Here is a 13,010-nt window from a genome sequence, read left to right on the forward strand (position 1 = left end):
ATTAAAATATTACGTTTGAGAGGAGTAAAACAGTTAGCTGACATTCCCATTTTATATCTGCATTGTAAGCAGGCCCACATTTTTTAAACCATGCAGGTCCTGTTTTGGACTTGTGTAAAACCCTCTCCATGATGTGACCTACGTGTCCATGCCCAACATGAAATGAGAGATGAGAATGTAGACGTTTTCTGTAACTTGTAATAATTTGATGTTGGAGTAGAGGCAGTCCACATCCATGGGGAATAGGAAGTCCCTGGTGCCAACCTTGGCCAGGAAGGCTGCCGTGTCCTGCGAGCCTCTGGTAGTTGTCCTCCTGGCCGAGTTGGCGTTCCATCTTCTTCACGTATTGACCCCTGTCCAGGATGACCATAGCCAACCCTTTTTTCGCCGGTTTGATGGTGATCGTCGCGTCCCTCTCCAGTTGCCTGAGGGCGGTCACCTCCTCCTTGGGCAGGTTGCCCCGTGCCCCTGGTGGGAGAGGAACGCGACACTCTGCAGCAGGTCAGTGTCGGGTGGTTCCCACCCTGAAGGTTCCATGAATAGTTGTTTATTTTCTGGTGTGTCCATTCGTATCTGTTGACAGAGCTCTGTCACCGCGTTCATGAAGACGGTGTTGTCCAGGATGTTAAGGTCCTCTTGATCCATGGGCGAGGGGTCCATGAGGGGCGGAGGGGAGACAGTGATGGTCGCAAGATCACCGGGGGGCGGACGGAGAGGTCATTGGAACATTGGGAGGCCACCCCCCTTGGCTGCCAGAAGCTCAACCATCCTCCCAATCCCCGGTGTCACCTTGTTTGGGGTATGACGGATCGGCTCTCTGTCTCTTTCCGTCCCTCACTGATGTCCATGGGGTCTTCTGCCCCCCTGGTTGGCGTGTGGCCGAGGGCCTTTTTGTGTCCAGTCACCCTGGTCGGGGCATGGTCTGGGCCGAGGTCAGACTGTGTCGTGTTCCGCATCGGAAGCCCTCCCCGTGCCACCCGGGTTTGGCCGGGTCTTGGGTGTTCTGGGGATGGTGGTGTCAGCCTATTGATCTTGCCGGTCCTCTTTACTCCTCGTTGTGCGGTCTGAGGGGCTCTCTCCTTATTCCCGCGTCTGCGTGTCTGTTCCGGTGGTGTCTCCCAACGTCCTCCTTGTGGAGTCTCCTTTCTCCATGCGCTCCAGCCAAGTGGTGTTTCCGACAGGTTGCATCTGTTATGCCTTGAGTGTGGAGATGGAATCCTCTACTCCTCTTCCGATGAGGCTTCCTTTGTTGCCGCCAATGCCCGTGTGTCGCCCTCGCTCCATCGGACTCCCCGTCCTCCGCCTTACTTCCCGCCAACGCTCGGGTGAGGGGTGGGACAAAGCTGCTCCAGTGACTATGCCACAGCCACTCCGACGAAGCCAATGACAGTCCATCGATCATCTCCCTCGCCTTCCGCTGGTATCCTGGTGACAACGGCTCTCCCTAGAGGTGGTTGTTGATCTCCTCCAGGTAATGTCAAGATCTGAGGAGCAGTGTCTTGGCAGTGGCCTTGACACTGGGGTGTAAGAAGAAGGTGGCTACCGACTCGGCCCTACTGTGTTTTGGATCATTGGTCGGTAGTTTATCCTCCATTGTGATCTCCTGCATTGTGACCGGTGCTCCGTGACTGCCAACCGTAGGGTGTCTGTTGGAAGACGGAGGGGAAAGAGGCGTAACCCCATAGGGTTGGCAGTGCGCTTTCTGAGGCATCGGGTATATGTCGGAGACTGTTGCCTCCCCACTGTCCCTGGCTGCCCCGCTCTGAAACAGGGGGCCTTCTAAGTTGGGTGCCTTGACCTCCATTTTCCTCTCTATAGAGATTTGGGAGCGATGTACTCCTGCTCCCATTGTGAGGTAGCGACAGGCTCAGGACCTGTTGAAGGCAGTGGTCCGCCCTTGTGGAGTTCTAACCAGGAACGATGCTGTGGCTGACTATGTCCGGGCCCCCAGGTGCACAACACCCAAGAGTCTGGCCAGGTTATGTTTTGATTATGAATCCGCAGGGTTGATCTGACACCTTCAAGCTATTCAGAGACCGGGGGGAGGGGCACTCCGCTTGCCGAGCAGGAGCGCCAGGGGGGTCCGAGCACAACCAGCCCAGGACAAGTGGTGGTTCCATCCCTTCAGTGTTGTAGCACCCATTGTCCTACACCTGCCAGCTGTAGTTGCCCTTTATCCATAGTGTGGATACAAGGGGGAGGTGCACCACTCCGCTTGCCGAGCAGGAGCACCGGGGGGTCCAGGCACAACTAGCCCAGGGGTGAAGAGTGTGGTCTTGTGTACATCCTGTTATTGCAGCAAAAGTTATCAATCACATGCCATCGCCGGCACACCAGAAGCCCGCGTCTGGCAAGTTGTTTATGGGGTGCAATGGTTAAGTAGATGTGTTGTGGGTTCCTCCTGAGCGTGGGTTCCATCCATTCATTAGCGTTAGGGTAGGGCCAGGGTTAGGGTTTTTTGTCGCTGAAATTCACTGCTTGACTGAGGTACCTTAAAGATAATTGTATCTACAGAGATGTAGTAGTCATTAAAAAATCATGATAAACACTATTATACCATGGCATTGTTGAATATTCATTTCTTATTTGCTTGAAGGGCATTCTAGAGCATGCATTATTTCCCTATAACTCACGGTATATCAGCACGGTCAAACTCAATGTCTATAGTTCATTCTTAATGTCTAATTTAAAACATTATTGGAATTGTTGAAGTTTATTTAACTTATAGCAAGCTTGGATTAATGGTTTGGTTAGCTAAACTAGCAAATTTGTTTGCTTGGTTACCACAGCAACTACTGTAGCTCATTTAAGGACCAAACAAATCAACAGCTGTGCCAACGCTGTGTACTACTCCCTTCACAGAACAGTGCAAACTGCCTCTAACCAGAAAAGAAAGAGGAGTGGGAGTCCCCAGTGCACAGCTGAGCAAGAGGACAAGTATATGAGAGTGTCTAGTTTGAGAAACAGACGCCTCACAAGTCCTCAACTGGCAGCTTCATTAAATAGTAGAAGGCCAGCATCCCGGAGTCGCCTCTTGACTGTTGACATTGAGACTGGTGTTTTGTGGGTACTATTTAATGAAGCTGCCAATTAAGGACTTGTTAGGGTCTGTTTCTCAAACTAGATACTCTAATGTACTTGTCCTCTTGCTCAAGCAGAAAACTTGGTCCTTAAATGAGCCAGACTCCCATCTCATCGTCCAGGAAGCGGTGGAAGCATGATGGTCGGAGAGCGCACAGGGGGAACACGGTGGCTTCCCATTCTGCCAGGTAGATGTTGGCGTAGGCAGGGGCGAACCGCTTTCCCATGGCCACTCCTTTGACCTGCAGGTAGGTGTTTCCATTTAACTCGAAGTCGTTGCAGGTGAGCGAGAGCTCTAACAGCCGCAGCAGTTGATTGTCCGGTCTACTGTCCTGAGGGTGGCGCTCGAGGTGAGCGCTGACTGCGGCCAGGCCGGTTCCAACTTTGATGTTGGTGTAGAGGCTGTCCACGTCCATGGCAAACAGGAAGTCGACCGGCGCCCACCTTGGTTGCTGCCGCCTTGTCCAGGAAGTCCACCGTGTCCTTGATGTAGCTGTCGTGCCTCATCGCCAGCAGGCGTAGTTAGGCGTCTATCCACTCCGACACGCCGTAGGTTTCGCTGCCGCATTCGGACTCGATAAGTCAGCCGTGGGTCACCTCGTGGGGCACCTAGTGTATTTTTGGCAAGAGGTAGAGGTTCCTGCTCTTGGCCAGCGTGGTTCCCACCAGGTTGGCGCATTGCTTGGGCCCCAGGGTCCCGTCCGTCACCAGCCCATCGAGCACACCTCTGATGAGCAGAGCCATCCGTTGGAAGATGGGCTGCTCCAGCCACCAGTAGTTCTCCTCCTGGTCGAGTTGGAGCTCAGTCTTCTTCAGGTACGGACCCCTGTCCAGGATGACCACAGCTGACCCTTTTTCCGCCGGTTTGATGATTGTGTCCCTCTCCAGTTGTCTGAGGGCGGTCACCTCCTACTTGGGCAGGTTGTCCCGTGCCCCTTGCAGGTCGGGGAGGGGGAGGTCGAGTTTAAGGTTTTCCAGTCGGTTTCCAGTAGGTAGCGGACGCTCTGCTGCAGGTTCGTGTCGGGCGGCTCCTTCCCTGAAGTTTCTGTGAATAGTTGTTTATTTTCTGGTGGGCCCTCTCCACGGTCGCTGTTCCCTCTGGGTTCCACGGTGTGCATTGCCTTTGCGGCTGTCAAAGTAGTCGGCCACTTTGAGCTGACGGTGGTAGTCGGGAATCTCAGGGTGGAACCGGATACATGCCTCCTTGCCGGGGTCGAGCGTGGGCATGAATGAGAGGCCTCGTCGGGACAGGGAGAGTTAGGGCTTTATGGGTGTGAAGATGCACGACAGGACCACTACCTCTATGCCGGTCTCCCCCGTGCTTCGATAAGAGTGCGGTGGGTGCGGTGTGGCAGAGTCCAGCCCCCTGTTATCCTACTCTTGGTTCGGTGGTGTGGTGGTCATCTGCGGGGTTGCCCGTCTGTGTCGTTCTCCCGGAGTTTGGGTCGGAGGCGGGCGGGTGCGTGGTCCCCGGCGCCCGAGTCCATCTGAGGGTCTTGGTCTTTGTCATGGTGGGGTACGGCCCCGCCTGTCGGGGCACGGGATGGTGAGCAGGTGGCTTGGTGCCGTCAAGAGGGTCACTCTCCCCCTGGTCTGGGCCAGTGAGCGGAATGCTTAGTTTAAACAGCGGCTCCACAATTGCCACATCGCCATGACCGGGGTCCAGTGCAGGCCATCCTGTCAGGAGTGGAACTGTGATGAAGGCAGCAGAGGGACATGTTGTCTGTGGCCGATCAATCCATTCAGGATATCCAAGTTGATCCGGTCGGCCAACGACATCGTATGAGAGTAATTGATCTTCAGCACAAAGATGGCAGTGTTCGGGAAGGCTGGGCTAGTTGAGGCCTTGTGGTAGGTGGTAGTCAGGGCTGACAGGGCTGACAGATTTAATCTGCATAGGAAAGTTGTTATGAGCAAATTGTATTTTGTCATAACAGAATGGTTTAATCATAATGAAAGACAAACACACACACTGTGCTACCAATCACAGTGTAGGGTGTTTATTGCACACAGAGTGATTCAATGCAATGCTACAGACATTTTTACTCCTGAATTGATTTAGGCTTGCCTTAACAAAGAGGTTGAAAACTTATTGAATCAAGACATTTCAGCTTTTCATTTTTTATTAATACATAAAAAATACGTAATAAATAAATAAAAACAATTCCACTTTGACTTTATGGAGTATGGTTTGTAGGCCAGTGGCAAAAAAAATCTAAATTGAATCCATTTCAAATTCAGGCTGTAACACAACATTTTTAAAAAGTCAAGGGATGTGAATACTTCCTTAATAAAGCACTGTCATATGAAGACACCACAGCACTGTGGATTACACACATTTTTGCACACGACCAACATCTTTCGGGCGAACTAAGGAACTAAGTCTTTTCTTTTTTAATTACGTCACCGTAATCCCCCCCCAAAAGAGTTTAAAAAGCCATATCACCTGTTGATATTCTGTCGTACAAAGGCAAAATGCAGTAACTACACTTTTGGTCAACATTTAGTTAAGACTGAAATTAGGCTTTTTAGTATCTGTTTTATCTTGTGACAAAGTATCCTGATTAAATTATGTTCTGTTTCAGGGAAAATGGCGTGTGAAATTTTCAGTAACTACAAAATCCAAGTAAAAACCAAGGCAAACAGCAGTAACTAAAGTTACTGTACTTTGGCTTTGTTCCACTATGAAACTGATAAAAATGGCTTTAAAGTTTATTTGCTGTCCAGACACGTGACAATACCCCGATTGTCACGTGTCTTATTATGAAGTAATTTTTTATGCATATCAACCATGACCATTTGACCTATGACCCCAAAGTCAAATAAATGACCATACAAAACCAAACAGAAAAACAACAATAAAGTTGGATTAACACATTTAGAATGTAGATACTGCACTTTGCCCATATAGTTGTTTCAGGTCATACAAAGACAGGGTGCAGTATCTGCATTTAAGGGGTCATAGGTCAAATCAGTGGTCATGGTCGATATGCATAAACATTTTTGATATAAAGATGATACATCAGTGCATTATCACTTACCTACCTACAACATATATGGCTGGTTAGCAAACATATTTTAAAGCCATTTTTCTCAGTTTTTCCATTGGCATAGTTACTGAGTTTTGCCTTTGTAGGGCAGTGTTGTTACATGGGGTCTTTATGTATGAAAAAAAAGTACCTTTTTCCCACTATTTTATTGTTTTGAAGGGGTAATATACTGGGCTCGCTAAATGTACAGTAGCCCTTATCCAGCTATCCAGTTAGCTAAACACTCATTCAAATAACTCCGTGGGAAGCAGGGTGCCGTTTTGGAAGTTTACTTGAATCACAGTGTGAAACTGCAACAAACACAAAAATACATGTTTTCAGTTACAGTAGTATAGAGCACAGAATGTCTTCCACAATAACTGCACTAAATGTACGAAATAAGGATTAAGAGTGCTCAATCTCGAGTCAAATATAAAATGAAGTTATTAGGATGCAACTGAATGCTTGATATTGTTCAGCTAGGTGTCCCTAGTGAGAAATAGCACTAAATCTAATGCAAAGTGTCTAACAGCTAACTCAATTAATATTTTACAGAAACATGACAATTAAATGTGATAAACATTTATCTTGTGTTAATAAACAAATGTACTTACAGACATTGCATTTTACAAAGCTTATAAAGAAGTATGTTGAAAGATTATATAACTACTCTGTCACACTTGCACATCTAAAATATTGCTTCCCTTCTGAAACTGCTTCCTTTCACATGACACAAACAGGTAAAAAATAAAAAAATTAAACCTTGTAAAATATTTAAATGACGTGTTGACATGAGAGCTTCTGTCTTTACCTCCCTTGGCAGAACGGGAGCTTGTGGTCCTGCAAGGCCTGGAGGACCTGGACATACAGGAAGACCAGAATGCTGTGTTTGTAGTTGAGATCTCCCTGGAGGATGTGCCTGGAGAGTGGTTCAAAAATGGAGTGAGAATTACACCAACCAGCACCATCAAGATCCGCCAGGAAGGTCATCCTTACAGTTGTTATCATCTCTTATGACACGTAGTAATCATTTGGGGGTTTACACTTTATAACAACTTTCATATATAAGCCTTTATAAATTCTTATAAATTCTTATATATATTATCAATCCATATGCATTTTAATGCTTATAAAAGTATTTATGTTTACAACTAATGATATACTCATTTATCAACAGTATGTGCTGTATTTATAGTTAGTAATGAAAGCTATTATAAAGTGTTACCTGCCTACCTTTGAAAACTTACATTATTCTGTCTTGGTCCAGTAAGACATCTGACTAGGATTTAAACATTATATCAAAGTCTGTGCATGTCGATCTGTAGATAGCGACAATACTTTCTATGAGCAACTAATTTATTTATACATTATAGGTATTTATATATGTTTGAATAGTCGAGGATCAGCTATGAGTTTTTAAAACAAATGTTATGATGCATTTTACCACCTATTATAAGTGATTATAATACATTTTATAATGCCCTATGGGGTGACACTTGGCACCTTAAAGCTAGAATCCTTAGTCGCTAAATGCATTTTTGGACTAAATTCATGATATATTCTTCAAGAATCAGTGGGTATACAGATATAACTTATAAATGCCTCATGAGCTTAGTTCAACTCATCGTACCTCATCAGAACCCAAAATATGAGCTTGTTTTACTCCAATGTTTATAAACAACGTAAATGTAAACAAACATTTTATAGCCTCAAAACATGGTTAAAACTATACATTTTATATCATGTATGGTCAGTCCCTTGCATCCATAGCGGTCTAAGAATTTGAGAGTTGTTACATTTGTCCAGCCCCAACCCTTAGCTTTTTAGCGAAACAGGGGTAGGGAAAGCTTTGTTATTGTTTAAATTAAGGATTCTAGCTTTAAGTGCATGTCTAATGTTTTGTAAACATGTGGCTCTTAAAAACATGACTTTATTCTCAACACACTAATATAGCCAGGAAAAAAACAAAGCTTCTATGGTAACTGATTTTGCATGTCTTTTTAGGGACCAAGCATTTTCTTCTAATGTGCAACGTGAGAGGAGAGGACTCCGGAGAGATCAAGTTTGTCGCCAAACACGTGGAATGCACAGCCTATCTGGAGGTTGAGGGTAATATGATTACTTCGTCTTTGTATTCCCACTCCTTTCATACTTGTGTGGTTTTATTGAATGGATAGGCCAGTGAAGAGACAGGAAAGGTAGGAGGAGTGTGAGTCGGAAGGGCAGTGGTTCAGATTTAAACCCCTGTCAACTCTGGTAGCACTAACCATTATAGACCACCTCTTCTTTCCTGTACTTATGAAATATAGTCAAATCTCCTGATGTAGTGTAGGCAGGAAAAAACTGGCACGCGTTTAAATATCAGGTAAACTCATCCCTGTAGTTCAGTTAGTAGCGCATGGTGCTTGCAATGCCAGGATAGTGGGTTTGATTCCCGTGGACACCTATATGTAAAATGTATGCACTCACAACTAAGTTGCTTTGGATAAAAGTGTCTGCTAAATGGCATATTATATATATATGTATTATAAGCTGGATGGTTCGAGCCCTGATTGCTGATTGGCCGACAGCCGTGGTATATCAGACCGTATTCCGCGGGTATGACAAAACATTTATTTTTACTGCTCTAATTGGGTTGGTAACCATTTTATAATAGCAGTAAGGCACCTCTGGGCTTTGTGGTTTAGGGCCAATATACCATGGCTAAGGGCTGTATCTAGGCACTCTGCGTTGCGTTGTACATAAGAACAGCCCTTAGCCGTGGTATATTGACCATATACCACACCCTCTCGGGCCTTATTACTTAATTGTACCAGTCAAAAGTTTGGCACACCTACTCATTCAAGGTTTAATATATATATATATATATATATATATATATATATATATATATATATATATATATATATATATATATATTATTGTAGTAACAAAATAATATTTTTGGGGAAAATGGCATATGGGGGCGGATATAGAAAATCTATGTCAATATCAGATGCTTTGTTCCCAATAGGATAGACCTACTGTACCAGTCAAAAGTTTGGACACACCTACTCATTCAAGTTTAAAAAATATATATTTAATATTTTCTACATTGTAGAATAACAGTAAAGACATCAAAACTATGAAATAACACATATGGAATCATGCAGTAACCAAAGAAGTGTTAAACAAATCAAAATATATTTATATTTGAGATTCTTCAAAGTAGCCCCCCTTTGCTTTACACACTCTTGGCATTTTCTCATGAGGTAGTCACAAGGAATGCATTTCAATTCACAGGTGTAGCTTGTTAAAAGTTAATTTGTGGAATTTCTTTCCTTCTTGATGCGTTTGAGCCAATCAGTTGTGTTGTGACAAGGTAGGGGTGGTATACAGAAGATATCCCTATTTGGTAAAAGACCAAGTCCATATTATGACAAGAACAGCTCCAATAAACATAAGAGAAATTACAGTCCATCATTACTATAAGACATGAAGGTCAGTCAATCTGGAACATTTCAAGAACTTTGGAAGTTTCTTCAAGTCGCAAAACCATCAAGCGTGATGATGGCTCCCATGAGGACCGCCACAGGACAGGAAGACCCAGAGTTACCTCTGCTGCAGAGGATAAGTTCATTAGAGTTAGCAGCCTCAGAAATTGCACCTAAATAAATGCTTCACAGAGTTCAAGTAACAGACACATCTCAACATCAACTGTTCAGAGGAGACTGCGTAAATCAGGCCTTCATGGTCGAATTGCTGCAAAGAAACCACTACTAAAAGACACCAATAAGAAGAGGACTTGCTTGGGCCAAGAAACACAAGCAATGGAAATTAGACTGGTGGAAATCTGTCCATTGGTCTGAGACTTTTGGTTCCAACCGCTGTGTCTTTGTGAGACGCAGAGTAGGTGAACAGATGATCTCCGCATGTGTGGATCCCACCGTGAAGCATGGAGGAGGTGTGATGGTGTGGGGGGTCTCTGCTGGTGACACTGTCTGTGATTTATTTATCAAGGCACACTTAACCAGCATGGCTACCACAGCATTCTGCAGCGATACACCATCCCACCTGGTTTGCGCTTAGTGGGACTATCATTTGTTTTCAACACCTCCAGGCTGTGTAAGGCCTATTTGACCAAGAAGGAGAGCGATGGAGTGCTGCATCCGATGACCTGGCCTCCAATCACCCAACCTCAACCCAATTGAGATTGTTTGTAATGAGTTGGACCACAGTGAAGGAAAAGCAGCCAACAAGCGCTCAGCATATGCAGGAACTCCTTCAAGACTGTTGGAAAAGCATTCCAGGTGAAGCTGGTTGAGAGAATGCCAAGAGTGTGCAAAGCTGTCATCAAGGCAAAGGGGGGCTACTTCAAAGAATCTCAAATAGAAAATATATTTTGAATTTTTTGTTAATACATGTGTTTTTTTACAATTATTCTGCAATGTTAAAAATAGTAAAAATAAAGAAAATCCCTTGAATGAGTAGGTGTGTCCAAACTTTTGACTGGTACTGTAGGTAAATATAGAATTATTGATATTGGTGCCTGCCACTTGTCCAAATCAATTATTGTCAGGTCTCAGAACACACCTTGCGACACATTCAGAAATGAAGCAAATTTGTATTTTATCCTTGCAGAGCTTCCATTGAACATAACGAACCCTCTCCAGGACAAGGTAGCTCTTGAGAGGAGTCGTGCGATCATGGACTGCTCAGTATCCAACCCTCGGTGCAGTATCCGCTGGTACAAAGGCAGCAATGTCATCCTGCCCTCAGAGCGCTTTGAGATCTGCAGTGAGGGCTGCTATCGCAAGCTGGTCATTCAACAGGTGGCACTGGACGATGAGGGAACTTACAGTGTGCAGGTTGGAGAGCACACATGCTCTGCGAAACTGACTGTAGAAGGTAAGATAATCTCTTAAAGTGTCAGTTCACCCCACAATCAAACTTTGTCAGATGTTTGACATGAACATTTGCCTTTGGTCAAAATGAGGCCACGTCCCACTCCATTTATTGTGTTGATACAGCCACATTATTTGTCTCAAATTCAAATGAATAGAAATTGTATTCAGTAATACAGCAAGATCAGTAATATAAGTTAAGTTTTGCATCCCCCTAATTGTTAGTATTTGGGGAGAGTAGGCTGATCTTAGATCTGTCTAAGGGCAACTTCTACCAGGAGCATAGAACGATCGGTATCCTGAATATCAGCTCCATCTACTGGGAACATGGCAGTAAGACATTCCTATTCATTACACACTGCAGCTCACTCTGTTCAGTATTTGATAGGATTATAGGTCAACTCTAGTTCTGTGCAATTATAATGCAGTTACTGAAGTACTATGTAACAACATTGTATCAACATGTTGTTCCTAGTGTACTTTGTGTTACTCAGGTATGAAAGTAAAGTGCTATAAATTCAATTCAAGCATTGTTCCATGCCCCTTATCTGCAATTAACTTGTACAGGTGAGCCATTTGATTCTCATTTAATTCATCATATAATGAATAGAGTGTATTGTATAATCATATTTAACGGTATACTTAGCAAGGTGACATCCTCAAACACAACAGGGTAAACTCATACAACATGGACAACAGACTTCAAAACAGCCATTATTGGGGAAGGTGCAAATTGTGAAAGGCCAACACTGGCAGTAGTTGTACATCTGAATTTTAGTGACAATGTGGTCTTATGTTGTTTTGTAATTGATTATGATGCCATCTTGTTGAGTGTACTTTTAAGTGTTCCCTCAATGTATTTATCTTTCTCTGGTCAACACAGCCCAGTCTCTCCTGATGGTGAGGGAACTGAAGAGCGTGGAGGTGGTTGCCCCGGATGAGGCCTGCTTCGAGTGTGAGGTCTCGGTCCCCGTCCTCAAAGCCCCCGTGTGGAGCCTGAAGGGGGAGGCCCTGCAGCAGGGGCCCAAAGTCAGCCTAGAGAAGATGGGCATGGTCCACCGCCTCACCCTCCGACAGACCTCTGTTGACATGAACGGCTTGGTGGAGTTCACATCGGGAAAAGCCAAGAGCAGCGCCGAGCTCCACGTCAAGAGTAGGCAAACCCTTTAACTTTTACATGTGATTTGGCATAACAGCGGCACATGGCGAGAGAAGTGTGACATACTGTAAGCTATGTTTGGTGTTTATGTGCAGTTCTCCATTGGCATTGACATCTAGGTCAGACAAGACGGAATGTATTTCCCGGTAGACGTCTAAGGCTATATTTACAGGCTGACAGTGATAAAATACTTTTAATTTTATAACATGGTCTAAAATTGAATAAGTATTATGTTCCTTCATCACATTAAATGTGGTCAGTTTGCCGTAAGTGTAACCGATTGTACATACAGACCCCCCTTTATACCTAAAATATAAATATTTTAATTCAAGCTAATTTCTCCTACCGTATCACTTGAGCCATTATGCGAGACTTAAGATTACTGTCACGACTCCGACCGAAGGACACTCCCCTTCCCGTTCGGGTGGCGCTCGGTGGTCGTCGTCGCCGGCCTACTAGCTGCTACTGATTATTTCCTCCCCCTCCTTATGTGTTGATTGTGTGCACCTGTTTTGAGTTAGGTAGTAGGCTTTATTAGTCAGCCGGCCCGCAGGGTTCCTTGTGCGGGATTCATTATTGTGATCGTCTGTTTGGTGTACTTGTGTGCACGTCTATTGGGTTTTGTGTTTCCCATTTTGTGGGTTTTTCCCTGGACAGTTTAAGTCCTCCTGTTTGGGGCACATGTTTGTTCAGTACGCCCTGTGTTTTTGTGAGGGTTGGCTTATGTTCAGCGTTTATCAGTGCATTAAAATAGCACTCCCCTGAACTCTCTGCTTCCTGCGCCTGACTCCTCACCCACTACACTCAGACCGTTACAATTACAGGCTACTTATACTTCCTTTACTGTAGTATTTATGC

At 44.8% G+C, this 13,010-nt stretch overlaps 1 protein-coding gene across 35 annotated transcripts in view; it reads left to right on the forward strand.

Annotated features, from left to right (window-relative positions):
- The window catches only part of LOC139380220 (obscurin like cytoskeletal adaptor 1b), a 75,131-nt gene that overhangs the window by 59,974 nt on the left and 2,147 nt on the right, over window positions 1-13,010 (forward strand). For all 35 annotated transcript variants that reach the window (XM_071122727.1, XM_071122720.1, XM_071122719.1 and 32 more), the window contains 4 exons: window positions 6,934-7,095; window positions 8,115-8,219; window positions 10,731-10,997; window positions 11,877-12,146. In XM_071122727.1, coding sequence (XP_070978828.1) covers window positions 6,934-7,095; window positions 8,115-8,219; window positions 10,731-10,997; window positions 11,877-12,146 — 804 coding nt within the window. The remainder of the gene's footprint in view (window positions 1-6,933; window positions 7,096-8,114; window positions 8,220-10,730; window positions 10,998-11,876; window positions 12,147-13,010) is intronic.

This window comes from Oncorhynchus clarkii, chromosome 22 (genome assembly GCF_045791955.1).
Source record: "Oncorhynchus clarkii lewisi isolate Uvic-CL-2024 chromosome 22, UVic_Ocla_1.0, whole genome shotgun sequence".
In the NCBI taxonomy this organism is placed as follows: domain Eukaryota; kingdom Metazoa; phylum Chordata; class Actinopteri; order Salmoniformes; family Salmonidae; genus Oncorhynchus; species Oncorhynchus clarkii.